The 24,375-nt window shown below is 38.0% G+C and overlaps 1 protein-coding gene and 1 pseudogene across 2 annotated transcripts in view; one reads left to right on the forward strand and one right to left on the reverse strand.

Moving 5' to 3' along the window:
• WAC (WW domain containing adaptor with coiled-coil) overlaps positions 1-3,779 on the forward strand; it is a 126,623-nt gene extending 122,844 nt beyond the window's left edge. For both annotated transcript variants that reach the window (XM_020990512.2, XM_020990514.2), the window contains one exon: positions 2,324-3,779. In XM_020990512.2, the coding sequence (XP_020846171.1) occupies positions 2,324-2,393 (70 nt within the window). In that variant the 3' untranslated portion in view covers positions 2,394-3,779. The remainder of the gene's footprint in view (positions 1-2,323) is intronic.
• Positions 3,780-16,223: 12,444 nt separating this feature from the next.
• Positions 16,224-16,656, reverse strand: LOC110211167 (small ribosomal subunit protein eS19 pseudogene; annotated as a pseudogene).
• Positions 16,657-24,375: the final 7,719 nt, after the last annotated feature.

The raw sequence follows: 24,375 nt of genomic DNA on the forward strand, positions 1-24,375 counted from the left end.
GTTATTTGTGGTAGACTGAGGAAAGAATGAGATTTCATCCTAAACACTGAAATACCTGGGTATGCTTTTTGGCAGGGAGTTTATCCATTCTTGGAGACTTGTGAAATTAGCCCTAATTTGCATTAAAATAGTCTTCATTTTTGTTAAACAGGAGCAGAAATAATGTCAGCTTTTAATTTGTAGTAATTATACTGTAAAACCTCAACTAGATTTCATTGAAATTGTTACACTGTTTTTCAAATAGAACTAAATTTCTCTTAAGGTCATTTCATTGATTCAAAAATTTTTTTTGAGCATTGAGTATGTATTGCATTATTTCAGGGCACTAAGGACGATTTACAAAAAGGAGTTTTATGTGACCCCTACCTTTATTAAGCTTTGTAGAGATAAATTATACATACATGAAATAAATAACAGTGCAGTCTAATATATAAGTGCTAAAATGAGTGTTTACAGATGATCAATGACACAGGAACTGAAGGAAGAGGTCAATGAGGGCCAAAGTTCCAAGGTGGTAGAAATTTAGTTACGATATTGTTAGGTTATAGGGACATTCAGCTTGTATCTACTTACTCGCAGTGTGATGTCCTCTTGGTCAGTGCCATGGCTTCTCTTCCTCTGCCTCTCCATAGCATCTATTGCTGAACTATTACCAGTAGCCAAGAGCACAGCAATGTGTGTCCTGTAACACCCAGCCCATGTGTAAAGAGTTCCAAGCACTTGCATTAGTCTCAACCCTGGTCTCTAGGTGCACTTGCAATCCCAAGAAAAGGTGTTCGACATCACAGGTGGTCTTCATTGGGAGAGTGAGCCTAGAAGGAAGGGGCAGAAGAGGATTATTTTTTCAATGAATTATTTCCCTCCCTCTTCAATGAGTAGGGACTCATTGAACCATTTGTTGTAACAAAGAATAGAAAAAAAAAATAAGGAAAGCTGGTTAGCTGCTGTTTGTTTCTTTCTGTCATCTATAGAAAGAACCTCCACAACTAAACCCATCCCTATCACTCTCATTTCTTCCTCCTCCTAAGTGTGAGGGCATTGGCTTATAGGGAAGGAGTTTCCCCCTTTTGTTAGTTCTATATGAATAAGAAAATAAAGGCAATTCTAGGTAATTAAAAATGTGTTGAAGGTATTAGTGAAGACTGAAATACCATTGAGCATCAATATTTGCCTATGGATTGTAGCCAAGAAAAAACTCTTAGCTGTTAGGCAAGGTTACTGATTTTTGTGTCATGTATCCCTTTGGCAGTCCAGTAAAGTTTATTAACCTTTTGTGTGTTTTTAAATTATTGAAAGAAATGCTAGATTTCAGTTAGAGATTAGTGAAAATAATAGATTTTTTTTCCTCCACAAGTTCAAGGATCCCCTGAAATCAGTCCATGAGCCAAAGGTTAAAAATGTCTCCTTTAGACTCAAACTTCTTTATAAAAAGGAATAGCCCTCTTTTGAGAGGAATTCAAAGCCAACCAAGGGATTAAGGGACTTGCAGGGGTACATTTGATTTTAGGAGATTTTTTTTTGCCTGAACACCAACTTTTAAAGCCTGACCACTGCATAAGATGCAACAAACAGTCTTTGTTTGGGGCTTTGTATAGTACAATGTAATTGAATTGCTGAAAGAAGGACTGTGATTTACTGTAAGGAGCCCATTATAAAATAATGATTTAATTTATATTGGCTATCTTGTATTTAAAGCAATCAAGGAAGCTAATAATTTTTAGACTCAACAAGAAGAGTTGGGAGAAAGGGAAAGAAAGACAGGTTCTAGTTACCAGTGAGTTGATGGAGCAGATTTTATTTATCAACTATAACCCATTCCTTGAACACTTTCATAGTTGCTAAGTACAGCTTATTTTACTGTTTCTGTAATAACTCAGTGTAATTATAATATGGTAAATTGATTTATCCTAGATTCTCATGTTTCTAATGTGTTGAAGTATAATTGTTGTATTATCACCCTAAAATGTTTTCCATTATATTTTTATTTTCTATGATACTGCAGTGTAATTCATTTTTAAGAAAAAGTGTTTGATACTCCTGGTGTACTAACTTTTGTCTTCAACACTGTGAAATATTGAATGGAACAGCTATCAAATTGTCTCTACAGTTTGAAGAACTTAAATCAGGCATTTAATTGCATAATTATATTTAAATGTTGTCACCTTGCTATATTCATTGGCTGCCAGATTTTCTTTGATGTTAGTGTATGGAGTATGTATATTCACTAATAAGTTTTATTTATAATTCAAAGATTAATAGATATAGCTAATATAGTTAATGTCATATTTGGGAAATAAGTTTAATCATTTATTTTATTTTTCAGGATACTATTTTTGAGACAACAAATTAAAGAACTTGAAAAGCTAAAGAATCAGAATTCCTTCATGGTGTGAAGATGTGAATAATTGCACATGGTTTTGAGTACAGGAACTGGTTGCCCAATCTTAACAATTTTGAGCTGCATTTGAGTAGACTTTGGACCGTTAAGCTGGGCAATGGAAATGACAAGGGGATGGGGACATGAAAGTCAATTCAGGGGAAGCTACAAGATTGATTTGTAATACCCCTGAAATGTAGATTTCTTGTAGATGTATTCTTCACGTTGTAAATATGTTTTGTAGAGTGAAGCCATGGGAAGCCATGTGTATCAGAGCTTAGACATCCAAAACTAATCAATGCTGAGGTGGCTAAATACCTAGCCTTTTACATGTAAACCTGTCTGCAAAATTAGCTTTTTTTTTATTTTGGGGGTTAATTTATCATTCAGAAATCTTGCATTTCCGAAAATTCAGTGCAGGCGCCAGGCGATCTGTGTCTAAGGCTGCAACAATTTGGAACAGTTTGGGCAGTGTACAAAATATCATGAAACAACTGTTTCCACACTTGCACCCAATCAAGAGCAGTGCTTCTCCATTTCTGTTTTTGCAGAGAAATGTTTTTCATTTTCTGTGTTCCATTTCCCCTCTGAAATCCTCTAGATCTGATTTTATCCATTTTTTAATGCTTCTAATTTTCTCTTTTCTTAAGGCACTGTTGCTATGGCACTTTTTCTATAATCTTTTCATTCCTGTGTACAGTAGCTTAAAATTGCAGTGATTGAGCATAACCCACTTGTTTGTATAAATTATTGAAATGTATTTCCATTTGCACCCTGTAAGAATGGACTTTTATAGTACTGCTGGGCATGTGTGCTGAAAGTACATTGATTGCTCAAATATAAGGAAATAGCCCAATGAACATGGTTGTGGGAGGGGAAAGAGGAAAAAAAACCTAGTCAGATGTGAATTGTATCTGTTGTAATAAACATGTTAAAACAAAAAAACAAAAAAATGGTTACTTTTCATTTCCTTCGGTCAGCGCATATTAGAATTTGACTACTTGGGGATTCTTTATCAGAACTATTCTTGTTGAACATTTGTACTTAATTGAAATAATCCCTCGAGAAATTTTGTTTAAAGCTTGTAAACAAAAAATTCTGTATAAAATATTTAATGAAATGTGACATTCAACAAGAATGATCAGAACATCCCCAAGGGTCATATGTTAAACCCTGGTTTACCTGTCTTGCTATTATGACATTTCATTTGGAAGGATGTTTGTGTTGTAGCTAACTGTTCAAGTCTGGTGCTGACTGCTGTTCTTAGCCATCACAAAACGCTAAATTTGTGTAATTGGAGCATCCCACTGTTATCTGGAAATGGTGGAAAGCTCAGCTTTGTATATTGTTTCCTAAAGTATATTAAAAATAAAAAAAGAAATTATTGCTACTACAAAATCAACTTGGCTTTTTTTTCCTTTGCTAAAATCTTCATTAGTCCTCACGTGGCATTAGCATGACACTGCCAGATATATGTATAAATCTCAGTAGTTTTTGTATGCAGTAAAATCTTTTTATTTCAAAATCTTGACTTGAAATACTTTTCTCCATAGAGAGATTTCTTCTGTTGGGGCATACACTCATGTGCTTTCACAACTGCCAGCACCAAGGGCTTATTTTAATATCTTGGACACTAATGTAATATACTTACATTATGGGATACTGACTTAGAGTGCCAGAGTCACTTGTTTCTGATACAGTAAGCTGATTCTATATCAAGTGTCTCTGAGAGTTTTAAGGTTCAGTCTTTTTTTTTTTTAATCAAATTTTAAAATGTAAGATACGTTGGGTATTCACAAAAATGCAACAAAATCCTAGTGTGATTAAAAGAAATTAAAAATTTGTATTTAATCTCTAGAGAATTGTTTGCGGTTTGAGCACAAAATAGCTTTTATGGTTTTTTTCCCCCTTCTGAGATTATTCAGAATGTAAGAGAAAAGGTATATGTCACAAGAAATGTTCATATTTTTGAGACTGATACTATATGCTAGACTTGGAAATAGTTCATTCAAATGTAACTTTTAAGAGCTGTATTAATCTAGATCTGTTACTCCTTACTATTTCAGCACTGTGCCTTTCCTAGAAAGAAGTAGGTAATTTATTTTGTGATGTAGTAGGCAAATGTTCACTGAAGTGGATGGTGATTTCTCATGTGGTTTGCGAATGTGAAACATTTATTGATCTTTGCCACTTTGTACCTCCCCATTAAAATATGTGTGTATATATGTATACATACATTTACATATATATTTATGTTCATGCCTCTAAATGAAGTAACCACACCTTATAGAAAGTTAACCTAAAGTTGCATAAATGGTGTATTTTTAAGATTAACATTGAAAAAATTAAAATATCTAAGTTGGAGTATTTTTCCAATTTATTTTATTTGTCCCATAATTTCTATATATATAATCTTATTACAGCTCTAAATCTTTTTTTAAAACATGGTGTCCAGCTGTTGACCTTTTTTTCTTTTTAAGCCTCCTGGGAATATCTGAGTGCTATTAAAATAGACACAGTATCCCATTTTGTATTTAGTTCTTCTGTCTGTTGGCATGTGTAGCATCACCGTCATTTTATTTCTCATGTGGGTGGATGAATAGTCCACAGTGTTGGATTTACAGACTAGTGCCATTAGTGTCTCATTCTGGTGGGCACCATTATTGACAGTTCAAAAAGAAAATTACCAAGTGACTCTTGGGAACCTTTTTTTTTAATTAATAGAACTTGAATAATACATACTTAAACAGTGTTCTAGGTGATACTGGAACCAAGTGAATTTTGTGAAGATTTCCTGTTTTAATTTTTGAAGACCTTTCCATGGAAGGTTTCTTGAGAAGTTTCTTCATCCTTTTTCTTTTTAAGTGATGGAACATTTTGTTTTCTACATTACTCTAATTTTTTTTAAGTTTTGAAACTCTTAGACTGTACCAGATTAATCTTTAGTAATAAATTCTGGAGTACGTAGTTTTTATGACTGCCCAAGAACTGAAAACTATATGTCAAGCTATAACTGTAGAAATTTTTTTTTTAAACATTTTGCTGGAGGGTTGGGGAAGGGGGTAGCAGGGGAATGAAATAGGGTGATTTTTTTCCCCTTAATTTTTAAGTCTAATATTTGTGCCCCAGAAATTTGTTACCAGTAAAACTCAACTGTTTTTGACATTTTGCCACTAAAATTTAAAACTTCCTCCTTGGGAAGGAAGTAATTTGTAGAGTTAGATCATTTGAAAAGGAAATCAGTTCTTGTTCTACTGATAAGCCTAACCCTAATGTTGAAGGAACTATTTTCTTAAAGGGAAGAAGTAATTCACTCTGCATACCACAACAATTGTAGTTTAGGACTTAAAACTATTGTTTTTAGATGTGGGGTTTGAAAATGCTGATTTATTTTCAATTACCTGTAAATATGGCTATATTCTTGTATCTGTAATGGAGTGTATAAAATTACACTAAAAAGTAATAAATATGTTTTGACTATGTTGTGCTATTATTTCAGTATACTTTGACTATGAAATAGTATTAAAATCTCTATTTTTCATTTCTATTTGTCATTTACAATAGATAATTTCAGGTATTAGGTTATAGCTTGAGGTCCTTTATGGCAGTGTGTATCAAAAGATGAAACAAATAATTTGCTAGCTTAGCTATATTTTTCATTAAAATTTCTGCTCACAACTCTGAATTTCTTTAGTAATAAAATAGTTTCTTTTATATACCTTTAAGCTATGGAATTAGTACTAGAGCACTTCACCTGGATTTATAGATAACTGCAAGTCCTCATTTCCCAGTATAACTCCAGTCTGCTATTTTTTGAAGCAACTTGGTTTTTTTCTTTTTTTTTTTAAATTAAACTGAAATGGGGAAAATAGAGGAAAGAGCTACTATCAGTCCAGGCAAAATGGCATAACGATTAATCTGGTTCCCCCAGGACTTTTCCATTCATATACCCTGGGATAAATGCACAGTACTTCAAAGTTAAGATGAAAGACTAAAATTTGCCAGGGTTCCAACATCTGGCTACATTTTGGAAACTTAAATAAATGCTATTTAGTTGGGAAATCTGTGGTCTCTTCTGTTTTCTTTTTAATAGACACTTTGGTGTCCTCTATCCTGAGTTATATAGAAAGTGTTTGATGATTCTAAATGATCACTCAAATCTGATTGCCTTTTCAGGGCAAAATTCTGATAGAATTCTGAAGATGAAGACTGAGTGAAAGGAACATCTTTATTATATATATATATATATATAGCAGTTTAAGTGAAAGGAACATTTTTATTTTATATATATATATAGCAGTTTATTCCTTTCTTAGAGGGAGATAAACATATTTGAAAATAGGGGATTAAATAGTTGGGCTCCTTGGAAAAATAACAATGATCTTTATCTTCACCAAGGCCCAACACTGCGCTCTCAAATGGCCTCTTTAATCATATCCATTCTCTCTCTCTCTCTCTCTCTCTCTCTCTCTCTCTCTCTCTCTCTCTCTCTCTCTTTCTTTCTCCCCTCCCTCCCTCTCTCTCCCACTCCCTCCCTCTCTCTCTCCCCCTCCCCTTCCCCCTATTATTTCCTATCCTGCTACCTCCAGGCAAATGAATGAGGGGAAAGGATTTGTAAAGTGTTTATTATGTGCCATCCAGGCACTTGGTAAGTCTTGGTGATAAAAATTTTATAAACAGCAACTGGTGGCCAGTTTTTCAGTCTGGGAGTACACAGTAATGGTGAGTAGAGTCATAGGGTAATTGATTGGCTTGTCTCAGGAATGGAAGTGTTGAGTTTTGTTTTTTTTTCTCCTGTTCTCAGCTAGAGTGAAAAGTGGCTGGAGTTGGGAGTGGTGAGAGAAAAGTACTCCAGCATCAACTTAAGATGAAGATGGCTGCAGAGAAGGATGCTGTGTCTGGCTCTGGGTTAGCCACATAGAACTCTTTCCAAAGGATCCCTGGCCTAGGCTTAAAAGATCCCATCCTTAAAAAACCTTTGCTAGACCGCTCTTTCCCCTGCTGCTGTCTGATATTCCCACTTTCACAGCCAAACTCTCAAGAAAACTGTCTAGAGGCAGGGGATACAGTAGAGCTCTGTAGCATTTGATGCGGATGACCATCCTCTCCTGAATATTTGTTCTCTGGGTTCTTGGTCATCCTGTCTCATGTTCTCTCTGACCACTTACCCGTTTCACACCCCCTAATTGAGGGCACTTGCAGGGTTCTGTCCCATGCCCTCTTATAAGACTTTCTAAGGGACCTTATAAGCTTAATCAGGTTAATTATCTCTGTGGATAATCTACAGGATACACACACTCTCTCACCAGTGTATGTGTGTGTTTTCTCTTTTTTCCTGAACTCTGTTGACCGTTTTAAACTGGATGTCCCAGTAACATCTTAAAGTTTACATGTTCAAAATAATTTTAAAAAAAAATTTGGTTGGGGCTGGGCAATTGGGTTCAGTGACTTGCCCAGAGTTGCCCAGCTAGTAAATGTCAAGTGTCTGAGGTTAGATTTGAACTCATGTCCTCCTGATTCCAGGGCCAGTGATCTATCCATTGTGCCACCTAGCTGCCCCATCAAAATAATTTTTTTCACCCAAAACCCATCCATCTTCCAAATTTCTCTATTTCTGCCAAGGATGTTGCCATCTCTCCAGTCTTAGTTTCACAATCTTAATCCTCATGCTCCCACGTACCACATATCCAGTCAGATACCAGATCATGCCATTTCTAAGAAATCTGTATTTTCCACCTTCTACCCCCTTTCTCTGTTTGCAACCTCTCCTCTGCACCATTGCAGTGGCCTATTAATTTGTCCCCCTTTTTTCAAAACTTTCCACTCTATTTTCCATATATATGCCAAAGTGATTTTCCTTAAGTGGCTTTCTGACCATGTTACTTTTCTAATTGATAAACTCCAGCAACCCCCTATTGTCTTTAGAATGAAATAGAAACCGGCTATTAAAGTCCATCTCAGCCTGGCCCCAGCCGACCCTTCCTGCTTCATTCCCTTTCCTGTACTGTATAGTCTAGCCAAACTGTCCTCTCTGTCTGTCCTTCAGACCCATTCCTTGAGAGTCTCCCATAACTGAAATGCATTCCTTCCTCACAGTCTCCAAAATGAAGCTCAAGTACCACCTTCTAAATGAAGCCTTTGTCATCCCTCCTTAAATTAACCCTCTATTCATTTTGTATTTAAATTTGTTGTAGATACTAAGATGTATATGTTTTCTTCCCTAATAAAATGAATGTAAGCTCCTTGAGAAAAGGGAGTATTTAATTGTTATCTTTATCCACAGTGCCTGGCACATAGGCTTTAATAAATGCTTATTGATTAATTGTTTGATTGATCTAATTGGCACATTACTCGGTTCCTAGAATATAGGAAGTCTATTCTCTGGCTTGTGCTCAGAAAAGGAAACAGAAGAAGGAAACCAGGAATTGGAGATCCAATAACCCCCTTCTCAGGTTTGTTATACCTGTCTCTGGGAAGCTACCGTTACTTTTCCTTGAGATGGAGTGAAGAGGGGCAAGGGTCTTTCCTCATTGTTGTACCCTGGCCTGAAAGTCCAAGGGAGAATAAATTCTAGAAAAGAAAAGGGCCAAGCTTACTCTTATAGATCTTGCTTATGCACAAGAGGATCTATAGGAGTGCAAGAAAATATAATTTCTATTTATGTTTTAACTACAAAAATAAAAGTTTTACTAATATATAATGTGCAAATTGACAAGCTCTCATTCAGTCTAGATGTCAGGCATATGGTGGAGCTCCAATGGACTCTGGTAGGTTGATTGTTAAATTTCCAGCATGAGCATTTACTCCTAAAAGCTGATTGTTAAATTTCCATTGTGAGCATTTATACCTCAGAATTTAGCAAACACTACAAATCAGGGCTTGATTATTTTGCTGATTGTCTAGACTAAAGAAATTGGTAGAGAAGAATGTTAATCATGCAAATATAACTTAGAAGTGTGTCCTGTGTACACCTCTCCCCCCTCCCACCCCTCCAGTGGTTATGTGTCCCATTAGCCCTCCATACCTTCCAGTGACTGAAAACAAAGCTCCTACAATTCCTTGGTAGTTTACAGTAGTACTGAGCATTCTCAGAAGCTGGGATGGCTTTGCCCCCTTTCTCCTCTGCTCTACCGTCTATATAGAATCAGTGCCTGGAGTCAGGAAGAGTTGGGTTCAAATTTGGCAAGCTGTGACCCTGGGCAAGTCACTTAAAAGTCTTACTTGCCTGTTTCCTCATCTGTAAAACAGGGATAATAATACCCACCCTCACAAGATTGTGGTGAGGACCAAATGAAATAATGATTGTAAAGCACTTAGCACAGTGTCTGGCACATAGTACGTGATTGTTAAGTCCTGAGGTGGTTAGTGGAGCAGTTGGGTGCCCCGTGTCTCATCCTCTAGGGGGAAAAAATGGATATTTTAGTTATTTGTCTAGCATCATTTCAAACTGCTTTGCACAGTGTGTAGAAATAATTCACCAGTTCCACTCATAGTGTATTAGCATGGCTGTAAAAAGCATAATTAGAGCATAGTTCAGGTATTCCAGCATAATCAGCCCATGTCCTCTACATACTTCTTGCAGCACCTCCAACATTAACTATTTCTATCTGTTAGCTTATTTACCAATTTTCTATGTGTGAAGTAAAATGCCAGAATTGTTTTGATTCATGTGTCTCGAGTGATTTCAAGCATTCCTATCATACTGTCATTTACAGTTTGCACTGCCCCCTCCCCCTTTTAAGAACTGTTTCTGAGGAAATGGTTTGTGGTTTTGCATATTTGTGTTAGTTCCTTACATATCCTGCCTATTAAGCCCTCATCAGAGATATGTAATGCAAAACTTTTTCCCACTTGATAGTTTTTTTTCTATTCGCATTGATAACTTTTCCTGTAAAAAGCTTTTTAATTTCATGTAATTGGAATTGATGTGTGTGTGTGTGTGTATGTGTGATCACTACTGTCTTTTGTTTAGTTAAGAAATCTCTCCCTATCCAAGACAATAAAAAGTACCTAATGGCATTCTCTTCGACTTTTTTTCTTACCCTATTTGTTTGTAAACAGCTGTTAGCCATGAGTGTGTATGTCCCAAATCTGGTAAATAACTAATAAGCACTTGCTAATGACATTAGGAAACTAAAGTTTTCAATTGATTGTTTCCTATTATCATAAGCTTAATTCACCAATCAGAACTTAGATGAAACTTGTGAATGCCCTTTGCCAGAACCATAAAATCCCACCAAAGGCCCCAACCGTGAGCCTGCTGCTGGGTCACTGGAAGAATCCTGTATGCCTTGCACTTGGGAATTGAAGCATCCCATGTTCACTTGAAAGCAATGCTAATTGATGAAGTCTTGCTGGAATACCACCTTGGAGTGAAATATGTGATCTGTGGCTGGGGAGAGAGGTAACTGTCTTGGACGCCAGTACAAGATATGCTTATTGTGACTGTTAGGAATCAGATTAGTGGTTTGTTCCTAGAGGAGTTGATATTTGTATTATTGAATTACATGCTCTAAATTAATAAAGTTTGATTACATTCACTGATGAGTCGGAATTCATATTTCTGTCATACTGGTCAGCATACATAACAATAAATTGGTTGGGTGCAAGAACTGTGGATTACTGCTAACTGAACCCCCAACTCATTCCCATTTTGAGTCCCATGGGGGACGAACACCCTAGGTTCAAGGTACTCTTATAAGCATACACTAAAACTATAGGTCATGAAATACTTTGAGTGCATCACATAGTCAGCAAGAGAACATGGTTAGCTAAAAGCAAAGGTATTTACAAAGATGGCATCAAAGACCAATAGTAACAAAACATTTCCTCTATAATCATAGAGTATACTCACATACAGCTATATACAATGGGAAGAGTATGGACAAACACGTATGTAACACATGTGGCCCAGACACACATTTTCCACACTGCATTGTCCCTTCTCATGATGACCTTGTGCATCTCTGCTCAGCAAAGCTCCCTGGGCTTGGCTCAGTCAATCAATTAAAAGCAGTATCATTTTAAGAATGACTTTGAGTGACTAAGTCATTTTTTACTATTATAAATACCAAAATTAACTACAAATGACATATGAAAGAAGATGCTATCTGCGTCCAGAGAAAGAACTGATAAATAGAAGTTTGTATACAATGATTTTACACACACACACACACACACACACACACACACACACACACACACACATATATACACACACATATTTATGTCTAATGGTAACCATCTCTAGGGTGAGAGGAAGGGAAGAAAAAATTTGCATAACATAGATTTAAATAATAGATTTGCAGTTTCATGTACAATCTTTTTATTATACTATTTTAGGGAAATGCTTGTTTTATTGCATAAATTAAAAATGAAATAACCATTTTAATATTAATAAAATTAAAAAATTTTTAAACCAAGCATTTATTAAGCATCTACTTTGTGTCAGGCCCTGAACTGGGAGCTAGAAATACAAAGAAATAAAAAAAAATTTCTATGCAGAACAGGCTTACATTTGAATGGGGAAAACAGTAAATAGATAATATAATTATAAAAAGAATAAATGGCAATAAAAACAAATTATTTAAATATAAGGTAGTTTAGAGGGAGGGCACTAGAAGTTGTAGAGAATGAGGAAAAACTCCAAGGAGAAGGAAGTACTTTATCTGTATCTTGAAGGAAGAGAGGGATTCAGTGAAATACAGGTGAGGGGATGCATTGCATGTATTGGGGGGGGTGACCAGTGGAGAGAAACAGAGACAGGAAGATGGAGGGTCACGTGTTAGGCCAGTCTGGCTGGGCCATAGACTGCAAGGAGAGTAATATATAATGAAAATGGAAGATGGGCGTGGGCCAGATTGTAAAATTAAGCAGAATTTATCTTTGATTCTAGAGGCAATAGGGGAGTCATCTGGGTTGAGTGATTAGGGAAAACACAGTGAGATCCATGTTTAAGGAAAATCATTTTGACAGTAGTTATATAAATTGTACCGGAGAGGGGAGAGACTTGAGGCAGGAAGACCAATTAGAAGGCTATTGTAGTAAACTTCCTAAGTGGTAAGAAGTGATATGAGGGGAGAAGAGGGGTTGGATGGGAGATTATGGAAGTGGACATAAGGTTTAAATTTAGGCAGAGTTTTAGACAAATAGTTATCTTCAATGGTGATGTCTTATCTCTGGGTTTGTTAGCTTTAGAATATATGCTTTCTGGTACTCTGGGGCTGTACCAGTCTAATTAGATTTCACTGGTTCACAATCCACCCTCTGCTCCTTCTGGGGTGTGGCACTTAGAATTGAGTACGGTTCCACAAGTGGTCTGACTAGAGCTGCACCCAGACACATTTTCTTAACTCTGAAATCCTTTTATATGATCTTAATCTTTTTCATTCCACCTTTTCATCTGCCTTGTGACCCCTCATTCTGTTCTTTGTTTTCACTGTAACCTCCGTTCTTTCTACCTCTCTGTTCTTTCCTAGGCCATCCTCCCCTCTCCGGCCTTGCACTAGCGACATTTTCCTCTCTTCTCCATCTTGACCCTTTTGTTCACCAGGTTCCACTCTACGTTGCCTCTTTTCTCCAGTCCTTTACCCCCTTATCCCACCACCAAACTGGGCCTGCCAGGCCTCAGCCTTGGATCTGTTATCTTAACTCTTACTGTTTCATTTGGTGGTCTTATCAGTTCCCATGGATTCATTTATTAACTCTATGCAGATGATTCTAAGATCTATTTATCCTGCTCTAACTTCTCTCCTTATGTCTAGTTTCGTATCTCCAACTATTTGCCTATTACACCTCTTAAATTGGATATCCTGTAGACGTATTAAACTCAACATGTCCAAAATTGAACTCTTCCCCCCCTAGATATTCCACTCTTCTTGACTTCCTCATTACTGTTGCGGGGACCACTATCCTCCCAGTCACCTAAACATCTACTTTCATAACATCTTTCATATATACCCCTTTCTGAGCTTTGACACTGCCCCCAGGTACAAGCCCTCATCACTTCATTTGGGGACTGTTGGAAATAGCTTTCCGATTAGTTTCCCTGCCTCAAGTCTCTCTACTCCAATCTATCCTCTACTCCACTGTCAAATTTATCTTTCTAAATTAATTTTTCTAAAACCTTTCTAAAAGGTCTTTGAGGGCAGCTAGGGGGTGCAATGGATAGAGTGCCAACCTTGGAATCAGGATGACTCATCTTCCTGAGGCCAAATATGGCCTCAGAGACTTACTAGCTTAACCCTGTTTGCCTTAGTTTCCTAATATGTAAAATGAGTTGGAGAAGGAAACAGCAAAAAAAGGAAAATTCCCAAATTGGGGGACATGATGGAAACAACTGAACAACAATAACCAGAGGTTGCCACATGCCTCCCTCCCTCCATTCTATAGAATTTAATGGTTCCCTCTTATCTCCAGGATGAAACATAAGATCCTGTTTGATCTTTCATAACCTGGCTTCCTCCTACTTTCCAGTCTTATACCTTTCTCACTCCCACATCCTCTACTATCCAATGACACTGGCTTCTTTGCCTTCTTCTCACCCGACACTCCGTCTCCTGACACTCTGCATTTTCATTGGCTCCATACCTGGAGCTCTCTCCCTTCTTGTTTTTTCTCCTAAATTACCTAGATTCCATCAGTTCTCAACTATAATCCCACTTTGTGTAAGAGGCTTTTTCCTATTCCCTTAATGCCTTCCCTCTCTGATTATCTCCAATTTACATGGTTGTTTACTTGTTATCTCCCTCGTTAGATTGTGAGCTCCTTGAGGGCAGGGACTGTTTTTGCCTTTCTTTGTATCCCTAGCCCTTTGTACAATGCTGGCACATAGCAGGCACTTAATAAATGCTTGTTGACTTATTAATGTGTTAGTTTTCTTAAGTATCATAAATCCTTTATTGACTATAGTTCATCTTATGGTCCACTAAGTATTTTTGAAGCTAAACTGCCCTTTAACTACATTTCCCCTACATTGAACTTATAAAATTGATTTTTTAACCCAAGTGTAATATTTTAGTTATCTCTATTAAGTTTCATCTTAATAGATTTGGTTCAATGTGCTCGTCCATTGCGATCATTCTGGATCCTGACTGTCACTTCTAGCTTCGTGTTATCAGTAAATTTGATAAGCATCCCATCTCTGCCTTTGTGGAAGGCATTGATAAAAATCCTAAACAACAGAAAACCATGCACAGATTTTTCTGGGCGACTCCACTAAAGATCTCCTTACAAACTAACATTAAGGCTTCATTTCTTAACCAAGTAACTATTCTGTTACCTAGCCTCTATCTCACCAACTTGTCTAGAAGAGTAGCATGAGAGACTCTGGCAAACAATTGGCTAAAATCAAAGCAAAAAATCTCTATGTTAGGGGCAGCTAGGTGGTGCAGTGGATAGAGCTTTGACCTTGGAGTCAGGAGGACCTGAGTTCAAATCCGGCCTCAGACACTTGACACTTACTAGCTGTGTGAGCCTTGACACTTAACTCCGATTGCCTCACCCCCCCCAAAAAAAAATCTCTATGTTGCTCAAAGTCACATAAGTAATAAGTGGCAAGAACCCAGAATGCTTCATTCCCAGTGTTAATTCATTTCCACTGTGTTAGTCTATCTTATTTCTGAATAACTCTCTAAGTTGGTATCAACTCTCTAGCCCCTTCAGATCATATCTCCCCATTCTCCCTCTCCCCAGCTTACCCTTCTTGGTTGATATGTCAGTGGGATGATATCAATGATGTCTCCGTTTATTATGAGGCACTGCTTTTCTTTGCTAAAGACAGATAGATGTCATATCTAGAATCCAGATGTTGGTTCTTTGCAGGAGACTGTTTTAGTCACTAGGTGGCACTGTCGAGTTATAGATTCCACTGGTGAGATGTCTGCAAAGACCCATTTAGAGGGATGGGGGTAAAGTGAAGTTAAGTGGTCAGAGTAGAAGTTAGAAATGCAGCCAGACCTATGAAAAGTTAAAAGATAAGAAGATGCAAAACAAACAGAGACCAGGAGATTTGCCTCGCAAAAAGTCTTCTCTTTCAGTTTGGATATGGACTCCTAAAACTTCCCCTGCTCTGCTCTTGATCTTTTTCCATCTCTGGTGTTTGTTGTATAGACTAGTGAACTAGTTTTCTGGACATGCAGGTAAAATATTCTTGAGTTAAACTAGAGGCAAGATGCACTGGGGTAAAAAGGAAGGAAAACATTTGAAGGAAGAATCCTAGACCTTCCCTAGCTCAATTGCCATCAGGTCTCATTGCTTCATCTGTTCGTGTGACACTAGTTTCTTAGACCAAGAATCTGAGGGAGGCAGTACTGTTGGAAGCTAGAGAGTCAAGTCAAGTCAAATCAAGTCAGCAAGCATTTATTAAGCGCCTACCATGCATGTACTAGGCAATCTGTTAAGCACTAGGGTTACAAAGAAAGGCAAAAACAGTCTTTGCCTTCAAAGAGTTCACAATCTAATGATGGGGACAACATACAAATAACTATGTATAAGCAAGATATGTGCATGGTGAATTGGAGAAAAATCTCAGAGAGGAATCACTAACATTAAGCAAAGACTTCTTGTAGGAGACGGGATTTTAGCTGAGTTGGAGCTAAACTGAGGAGAGGATATTTCCTGTGGCCCAGTGGGTGGAGTCACCTGAAGTACAGTGGGAGGTGGTCTTCCCTCACCATACCTTCCTTGTTGAATAGCCCCAGAAAAGTCACAATTCATCTGGCATTTGGAAGCCATTTCCATTTTTTAATATAAGTGTTTATTGATGTCTTTTTAATAAAGTGGGCAATCTATTATCCAGTATTAATTAAATTAATTGCTAATTATCAATTTATTAATGCGATTTGTCTTAATGTTTGTTGCTGGCCGCTTCCACTTGTCCAGCAATTCTGTCCTGGTCTCTCTGGGCTTAAAGTTTCCACTTTCAGCTCCTAATCTGGTCCTTTTCCACCATCTTGAGCCCTCCAGGGTTTTCAGGAAGGATCATTTGGGCAATGTTCTTTAAAGCCTCTGCTAAAGTGACTGGGTATTACTCCATTTTCCTGGTACCCACCATAGATCTTGGTCATGAATCCCCCACCTGCACTACCTGGGAGGTACAGATGGCAGGCTGTAGAAGAAACTTGTGTGTAGAACCAGTTTTCGTCATAGGATGCCAACTCCTTATGTTTATAAAACCAATTTTATCATGTCTACCCCATCAGGAATTTTCTGCTTCCGTGAATTTTTGAGGAGGACAGTGAGACAAACTCTTGCTGTTTTATGTCCTTCACTCCAGGCATCCTTCAGAGTTAACCAGGAGAAAGGAGATAGCTTTTTTTTTTAATAATCTTTATTTCCTCACATAACTCTTCCCCCTAACCCTATCCCCAGAAAGCCAAGCCTTGTAGCAATGAATAAAAAAGAGGGAAAAAAATCAGTTCAGCAAAACTAACCACCATATCAAAAGAGCCTGGTACTTTATGTAGTGTTTCCCTCTTTGCCCTCCCTGCAAATAAGAAGGTTGGGGAGGGGCACTTCCCATATGTCTTCTTTGAGGCTAAAAGTGGTTCTCATAATTTTGCAGTATCCAATTTCAATTGTTTGTTCTGTACATTTGTTGTTCTATATTTATTTATTTATTTATCTATTTATCTATTTATCTATTTATTTGTTTATCTATGTATTTGTTTGTTTGTTTATTTATTTATTTTTTGTTGAGGCAATTGGGGTTAAGTGATTTGCCCAGAGTCACACAGCTAGTGAGTGTTATGTGTCTGAGGTTACATTTGAACTTAGGTCCTCCTGACTCCAGGGCTGCCACCACCCAGCTGCCCCTGTATATTTACATTCTTATAGTCATTGTGTATATTGTCTTTTTCATTGTTTACCTCACTTAGCATCAGTTCCTATAAGTCTATCCGTACTTTACGCCTCTTGTTTCTTACCGCACAGTGATGGATCACATCATGTTCATATACCACAATTTATTTATTATTCCCCAACTGATAGAGAAGCTCTTATTTTTAATGATCAATTTTAGCTCTCTTAATGCAAGAAATAATCTTTCTAAGCTCAAACTGGGAAGGATTGCAGGACTTGTGATCTGAAAATTGATTTGGTAGCAAAAAGGGAATGAAGCTAGAAAATGAACACTCAAGTTGGAATTGGATAGGGGCTATATTTTCTTTTTCCATTATTGATATCTTTTTAAAACATCACATTCACTTCCCATGTTTTCCGCTCCCCTTATGAATAGAATTAAAAAATAATAATAAAGAGCCTGAGGCATGTGACTTATTCAAAGCGATATCCTTGCCTTGACTCCCTCACCCCAGTGCCTTGTGGGATTGGTAAATATTCAGCGAGTGAATGAAGCTGAGATGACCAGGATCATCAGTTCAATGGTTTCATTACATGATTTCTTTGGCTTTTGTCTGCTTTGTGGCCATGGAAGGCATTCGTTCCAATCAAGTGCATCTATTCCTACCAGGCCAGTCTTGGAGACAGATTTGGGCTTAAGTCCTGCTTCTTATTGACACACAGTGGCTGTGTGACCACAGAGAAATCATCTAAACTTACATTGCCCTAGACAACTCTCCAGGTCCCCAATTTTTTTAAGGGGTCGCCAATCTTCGCTGGTGGAAGAAGTTCCCCACACTGGGAGTCCCCTATATCAATGATGTTTTAGGTCTGGAAATACTCCTCCTCCCTCCATCCCAAAACAAAATGAAACAAGAAAATTGTACAAGATATTGTGCTAGGCAATGGGAATACAGAGACAAAACAAATCATAGTTCCTGTCTGCAAGGAGCTTACATGCTACTGTGATATGATATGTAAATGGATAAAAATATACAGGATAATTTGAATTAGGAGAGAACATTAATAACTAGGGAGGTCAGGAGAGGCTCACCAAATGGCCTGTGCCTTGATGGAAGCTAGGGAGTCTAGGAGGTAGAGAAAAGGAGGGAGAAAATCCCAGGCATGGGACACTGCTCATATGTAGGCATAGAGATGGAAAATGGAACATCAGGTTACGGAAACAGCTAGTGGGATAGTTCGGTTGGAACACAGAGTGTGTGAAGAGAAGTTCTGCATAAATCTGGAAAGGCAGGCTGGAGAGATTGGGAAGGTCCTTAAATGCCAAGGTTAAGAGTTTGAGTTTTATCCTAGAAGCAATAGGCAACCAGTTAAGATTCTTGAATAGATGAGTGACTCGGTAAGATTTGTGCTTTAGGCAAATTATTTTGGCAGCTCTTTATTGGGTGGATTGGAAGAGGAGAGACTGGACACAGGGGATCTATTTCAGAGGCTGTCACAGTAGTCCAGGTAAAAGGTAATGAAGGGGAATGGAGGATCCTGTGAGTGAAGAGGGAAGGGGAAGGGGAGGAGAAGTACCATGCCAAGCACTTTGCATCCGTGTTTTACAATTGAGGAAACTGAGGTAAACACAGGTTAAATGACTAAAGAGCAGAATAGAAGTGAGAAATTACCTTCCCTTAGCCTTCAGTCTCCCAAATGTTCATACCCGGTCAAAAGAGAAAGCAGCCGACAAAATATAGACAGGCTTTCTATTTAAGGGCTACAAAATCAGAAGCACCAACAATTAATCCTGGGAGGGATTTTAGAGAGCATCCTTTATTTTATAAATGAGGAAACTAGAGAACCAGCTCCGGGGTCAGGAGAACCTGAGTTCAAATCTGGCCTCAGACACTTGCTACTTACTAAGTATGCCACCCTGGGCAAGTCACTTAACCCCAACTGCCTCACCAAAAAATAAATAAATAAATGGGGAAACTGAGGCTCAAAGGGGTCAATGTTCAACAATAAGGAACAATATCAGGACTGAAATTCAATCCAGCTACTTCTTCTTCCTAAACAAAAGACACCACAGTTTTCCCTCCTCTTATCTTTCAGACAAAATAGAATCTAAACATAGTAGCTTTCTTGAGCCACTTTTCCTTGCCAGGAATAGGAATTTTTAAAATCCATTTTTAAAGCCTCTTCTTAAGCCATTTACTTATAACAGTCAAAATAACTTATGTAGTTTGTCATCAGATGAACAGATGAAACGCCTGTTAAAAAACAATTTGCAAGTTGGAATCCAAGAATCACCAAATCCTAGAAGGCAGAGCTGTGAGAGACCTCAGTGGTCTTGTATTCCAACCTGTATCTGAAAGGAATCAGAACATAGATAATTACTCATAAATTAAGACTTAGATGAAATAAAATACATTAATGTTTGACAAGCGCACTTTCATCCTCTGCCTGACAACCTCCAAGGAGGGAAAGAGGACTGATAGCCTCTCAAGGCAGCCCATTTCACTTTTGAAAATGTCATTGAACTTTGCAGAATCCCTGAAACTCAGAGCTTTGAGGGACCTCAGAAGCCAACTAGGCCTCCATCTGACTGAAAAACTCATCCCTAATCTTGTCCTTGACAAGGGGCTGATCAGCTTCTGTTTGAAGACCTCCAGGGATGTAGGAAGCCACTCCCTGACTGAGAAAACCCATTCTACTACAGTAAGGCCCTAACTGGGGCAGCTAGGTGGTGCAGAGGCTAGAGTGAGAGTCCTGGAGTCAGGAAGACCTGAGTTCAAATCTGGCCTCAGACACTTACTAGTTGTGTGACCCTGGGCAAATCACTTAACCCTGTTTGCCCCAGTTTCCTCAACCGTAAAATTAACTGGAGAAGGAAATGGTAAACCACTCCAATATTTTTGCCAAGAAAACCAAATGGGGTCACAAAGAGTTGAACACAACTGAAACAACTGAACAAGGTCCTAATTGCTTAGAAAATTTTCCTTCGCTGAAGCAATAATATTCCTCAGTAACTTCCACAAGTTATTCTATGTACTGCCCTTTGGGGTCAAGCAAAGCAATTCCTAAGCCCTTTTCTGTACCATACCACTGCTCTTTAAATATTTGAAGACAATTATCTTGTCCCCTCTAAGGCTTCTATCCTCCAGTCTGAATATCCCCAATTCCTTCCATTTATCTTCATGTGTTATGATTTCAAAGTCCCTCATCATTCTTGTCACCATCTTCTGAAAAATATCCTGTTTATCCATGGTCTTCCTCTTGACACAGTATGAAAGGGTACAGCACAGTGGGACTATTACCATCATAGTCCTGGACACCATGGCCTCTCTTCATGAAGTCTAAGACTATAATCAATTTCTTGACTGCTACATCATGCTATTGTCTTACATCAACCTTAAAATCCATTAAAAAGGTCATAGCCCAGATGTGTTAAGACCTACAGGAAACAGGGGTGTTGTACCCACCCACGAAACCAGAAAATGGGGATACCAAAACATGCCTTCTGTGTATGTGGGCCTTGTACAAGGAGACTTTAATAAAACCTTAAACGGACCCAAGATCTAGCCATAGGAGACTGCCCGCTACTTTGGGTTCTCTGTTGTCTCTAGCAATTGTCTCCTTATATGTACATCTTCACCACCTTTCATTAATTTTCTTTCATTATGAACTAGAGTCATTAACAAATAAGAATATTGCAAGAATCAGAGAATAAATAGAAGGATTGTATAGGAAGCCATGGGGTAGCTAGGTGGCACAGTGGATAGAGCACTGGGCCAAGAATAAGGAAAACTCATCCTCATGAGTTTAAATCTGGCCTTGGACACTTACTGGCTGTGTGACCCTGGGGCTAGTCACTTGTTTCCTCAGTTTCCTCATCTGTAAAATGAGCTAGAGAAGGAAATGGCAAACCACTCCAGTATCTTTGCCAAAAAAACCCCAAGTAGGGCCACAAAGAGTTGGACATGACTGAACAACAACAACAAAATATGATAGCGTGAACTTATTACATGGGTAGCTAGGTGGCACAGTGGAGAGGACACTGGACCTGTAGTCAGGAAGACTTGACTGGCACATGGTAAGTGCTACATAAATGTTAACTACTTTTGTATAACTCTTGGCACATGTCTATCCTATGATAGGGCGCTATATAAATGCTTATTCCTCTTTCTTCTCCTTCATCATCTTCTGAAGTGATGGTTGATGGCTGAGTTGACCAGAGTTCCCTAGTTTTTCAGAATTGTCTTTCTTTATATTACTGTGTTCATCATGTAAACTTACACTTCAGCTCACTTCATTTTACATAAGTTTATGTGATTCTTCCCTGGATTTTATAAATCTGTGAGATATGTCTGTTATTATGGCCTAATAATATTCCATTTCATTAATATATTAGAATTTGGTCAGCTATTCCACAATTTACAGGCATCCTCTTTTTTCCAGTTCTTTGCTACAATAAAAGATACTGTTATAAACATATATATACACACACATATACATACACATATATGTGTGTATATATATATGTATATATGTGTGTGTATGCATGTGTGCTTTCTCTTTCTTGTAGCCTTTCTCCTCTCCCTGCTTAAGATTTTATTTCTACTGAATTTCAATTCCCATATGATTAAGCATGTATGTATGTATGTATGTATGTATGTATGTATGTATGTATGTGTGTGTTGCCAATCTTGGTTAGCTAATGACTGACTCTTCAGCACAAAGTATAGGTTTTCTGCTATCCTTTTCTTCTTCCTCCTTGGTAGGTAAAGGAAGGTAGAAGAAGTTCACTAAGTATCTGAAGTTCAGCTCGTCAGCAGTTCTATTAACAACCAATTCACGTTCAGTTGTTTTCAGGTGTATCTCACTCTTCATGACTGTCTTTGGGGTTTTCTTGTGACTTGCCTATCAGTGGTCATGAAGCTAATACATTTCTGAGTGGGGATTGAATTCAGGTCTTCTTGACTTTGGGTTCAGTATTCTATCCACCTACCTAGGTATCTCTGGTATACTGTATTTGGCAGTTCTAAAGTAGACAGAATAGTCCATTCTTCAACCTTACAAGATAATAGAGACCTCACTGATCTGTGGTTTCAGTTACCTAATACTTATTCAAATGCAGCTTCTTCCCAGAATCCTTCATTTTACATTCCCAGGAGTTAGCTTTGTAGTTTTGTGGCTTGGACCAAGCCTGCATACACATACACACATACACCGCCCCCACCACCTACACACACACACACACACACACACACACACACACACACACACACATCTAGGAGTTATAGTGAATAATTAGCTGTCACCAAATACATTCTTGCTGAAAATTTAATCCTCCTAGTGGCATCTGTAAATAAGACCTAAGTATAGGAACTGTGAAGTTTATTTGTCTCATTTACAAAATAATGGCTAAGGAGTACACTTTAGCATGATAAAGATGGAAAGGTATGATAAAGAGCTGGAAGAAGGCAAAATGGGTGGGTGGTGCTATTTGGTGAGACCAAGAGTCTAAACTGGGCTAACACACATCCTTTCTTTTTGCCTCTATTCCTTGTCCAACTCCAGATCAAAATTCTGGGTCACTAAGATTAAGGTCAGGTAGGTGTTGATTTGTTAAAAGCTATTAACACTACTGTGTGAAAATCTTTCCCACCGTGCATTTGTAAGGAGAAGCTTGTCAACCCAAATGAACTTCTAATTAGTGGCACATATGTGGGAGATAGTTTTGAACAGGAGGCATTCTTAAGCTTTGGGGCTTTTCCAGGAGGCAAAGCTAGCCTCTCTGACCACCCTTCTCCTTACCCCTTCCCTCAACTTGTCTGCTAAGGAAGAAAACATATGGAATATTATTATTTAGTTCCACATGGTAGCTCTTGACCTTGACTTTTTAACAAGAGTCTCTGCACTCTAGGATTTTCTAGAAAAGAAACTTAGAGTCAGAGAAAATTTCCCAGAACACAGAGAGTCTAAATGACATGGTCATGGTCACACAGTGAGGATGTATCAGAGAAAGGACTGGATCCCAGGTCAAACTGATTCCAAGGTCCCCACCTCCATCCACTCTGCCACGGTTGCCTCTTCTATGTTGGTTATGATCTAGAAAATAAGGCTGATAAGGTAAGGGTAAAGGAAAAGGAATTAATTGAATCTAGGAAAAGAAGGGTCAGGGACGACTTAATTTTCAGATAAATGAATTTGACTGTATAGAAGATTGTAATCATTTTATACTTCATCTTAACAGAGGATAAAATGAGTGTTAATGAGACAAATAATACTGTGCAAGGGATTTGGGCTAAACGAAAGGAAGATTTTCAAGCAGTGGGAGGTTTATGGGATTTAGTCCTGTGAAGATATGGATAGAGGTGGACTAGAAAATAAAATTAGATGGATGAAAAACTGGTTGACTGACTGCATTTGGAGAGTAGTTATTCATTATTCAATGTTAAAGTGGCAGGAAGTCTCAGAGATATGAACTTGGTTCTGTGCTGTTGAACATTTTTAGCAATAACTTAGATGAAGGCATAGATGGTAAATTCATCAAATCTGCAGATGGCAGGGATAGCTAACAACCTGGATGGCTTAGTTCAGATCCAGAAAGGTCTTAACAGGCCAGAGCTTTGGGCTGAATTGAATTATATGAATTTCAGTGGAGACAAGCACAAAATGTTACCATTAGGTGCAAAAAGCCATCTTCACAAGTACAATATAGGGTATGTATGTTGTTTTGAAATGACTTGGGGAGGAGGAGGATTTAGCAGACTGCATGCTTAGCACCAGCCGTCAGTGTGACTTAGTAGTAATGCAGCTTCCAGAAATAGGGAGGTGATGATCCCAACATACCTTGACTTCATCAGACCTCACAGATAATATTGGGACAAGGTCTAGAAATCACAGTTTAAGAAAGGCCCTGCTAAGACGGAGTATGTCTAGAAGAAGGTAGCCAGGTCAGTGAAGGGCCTTGAGTTTATGTCTTATGAGGATCCAGAAAGAACCAGAGATGTTTAGTATGGAGAAGAGAAGACAAGGTGGATATGACAACCGTATTCTAATATTTGAAGGACTTTCATGCAGAAGAGGGATTAGACTTGTTCTCTTCGTCCTCAGTGGACAAAACCAAAAGTGTTGGGTAAAATTTGTTAAGAAGTCAATTTCAGCTTGATATTAAGAAGAATGTCTTAACAACTTAAACTGGCAGCGGT

The sequence above is a fragment of the Phascolarctos cinereus genome, unplaced genomic scaffold (genome assembly GCF_003287225.1).
Source record: "Phascolarctos cinereus isolate Bilbo 61053 unplaced genomic scaffold, phaCin_HiC Scaffold_1;HRSCAF=81, whole genome shotgun sequence".
NCBI lineage: Eukaryota > Metazoa > Chordata > Mammalia > Diprotodontia > Phascolarctidae > Phascolarctos > Phascolarctos cinereus.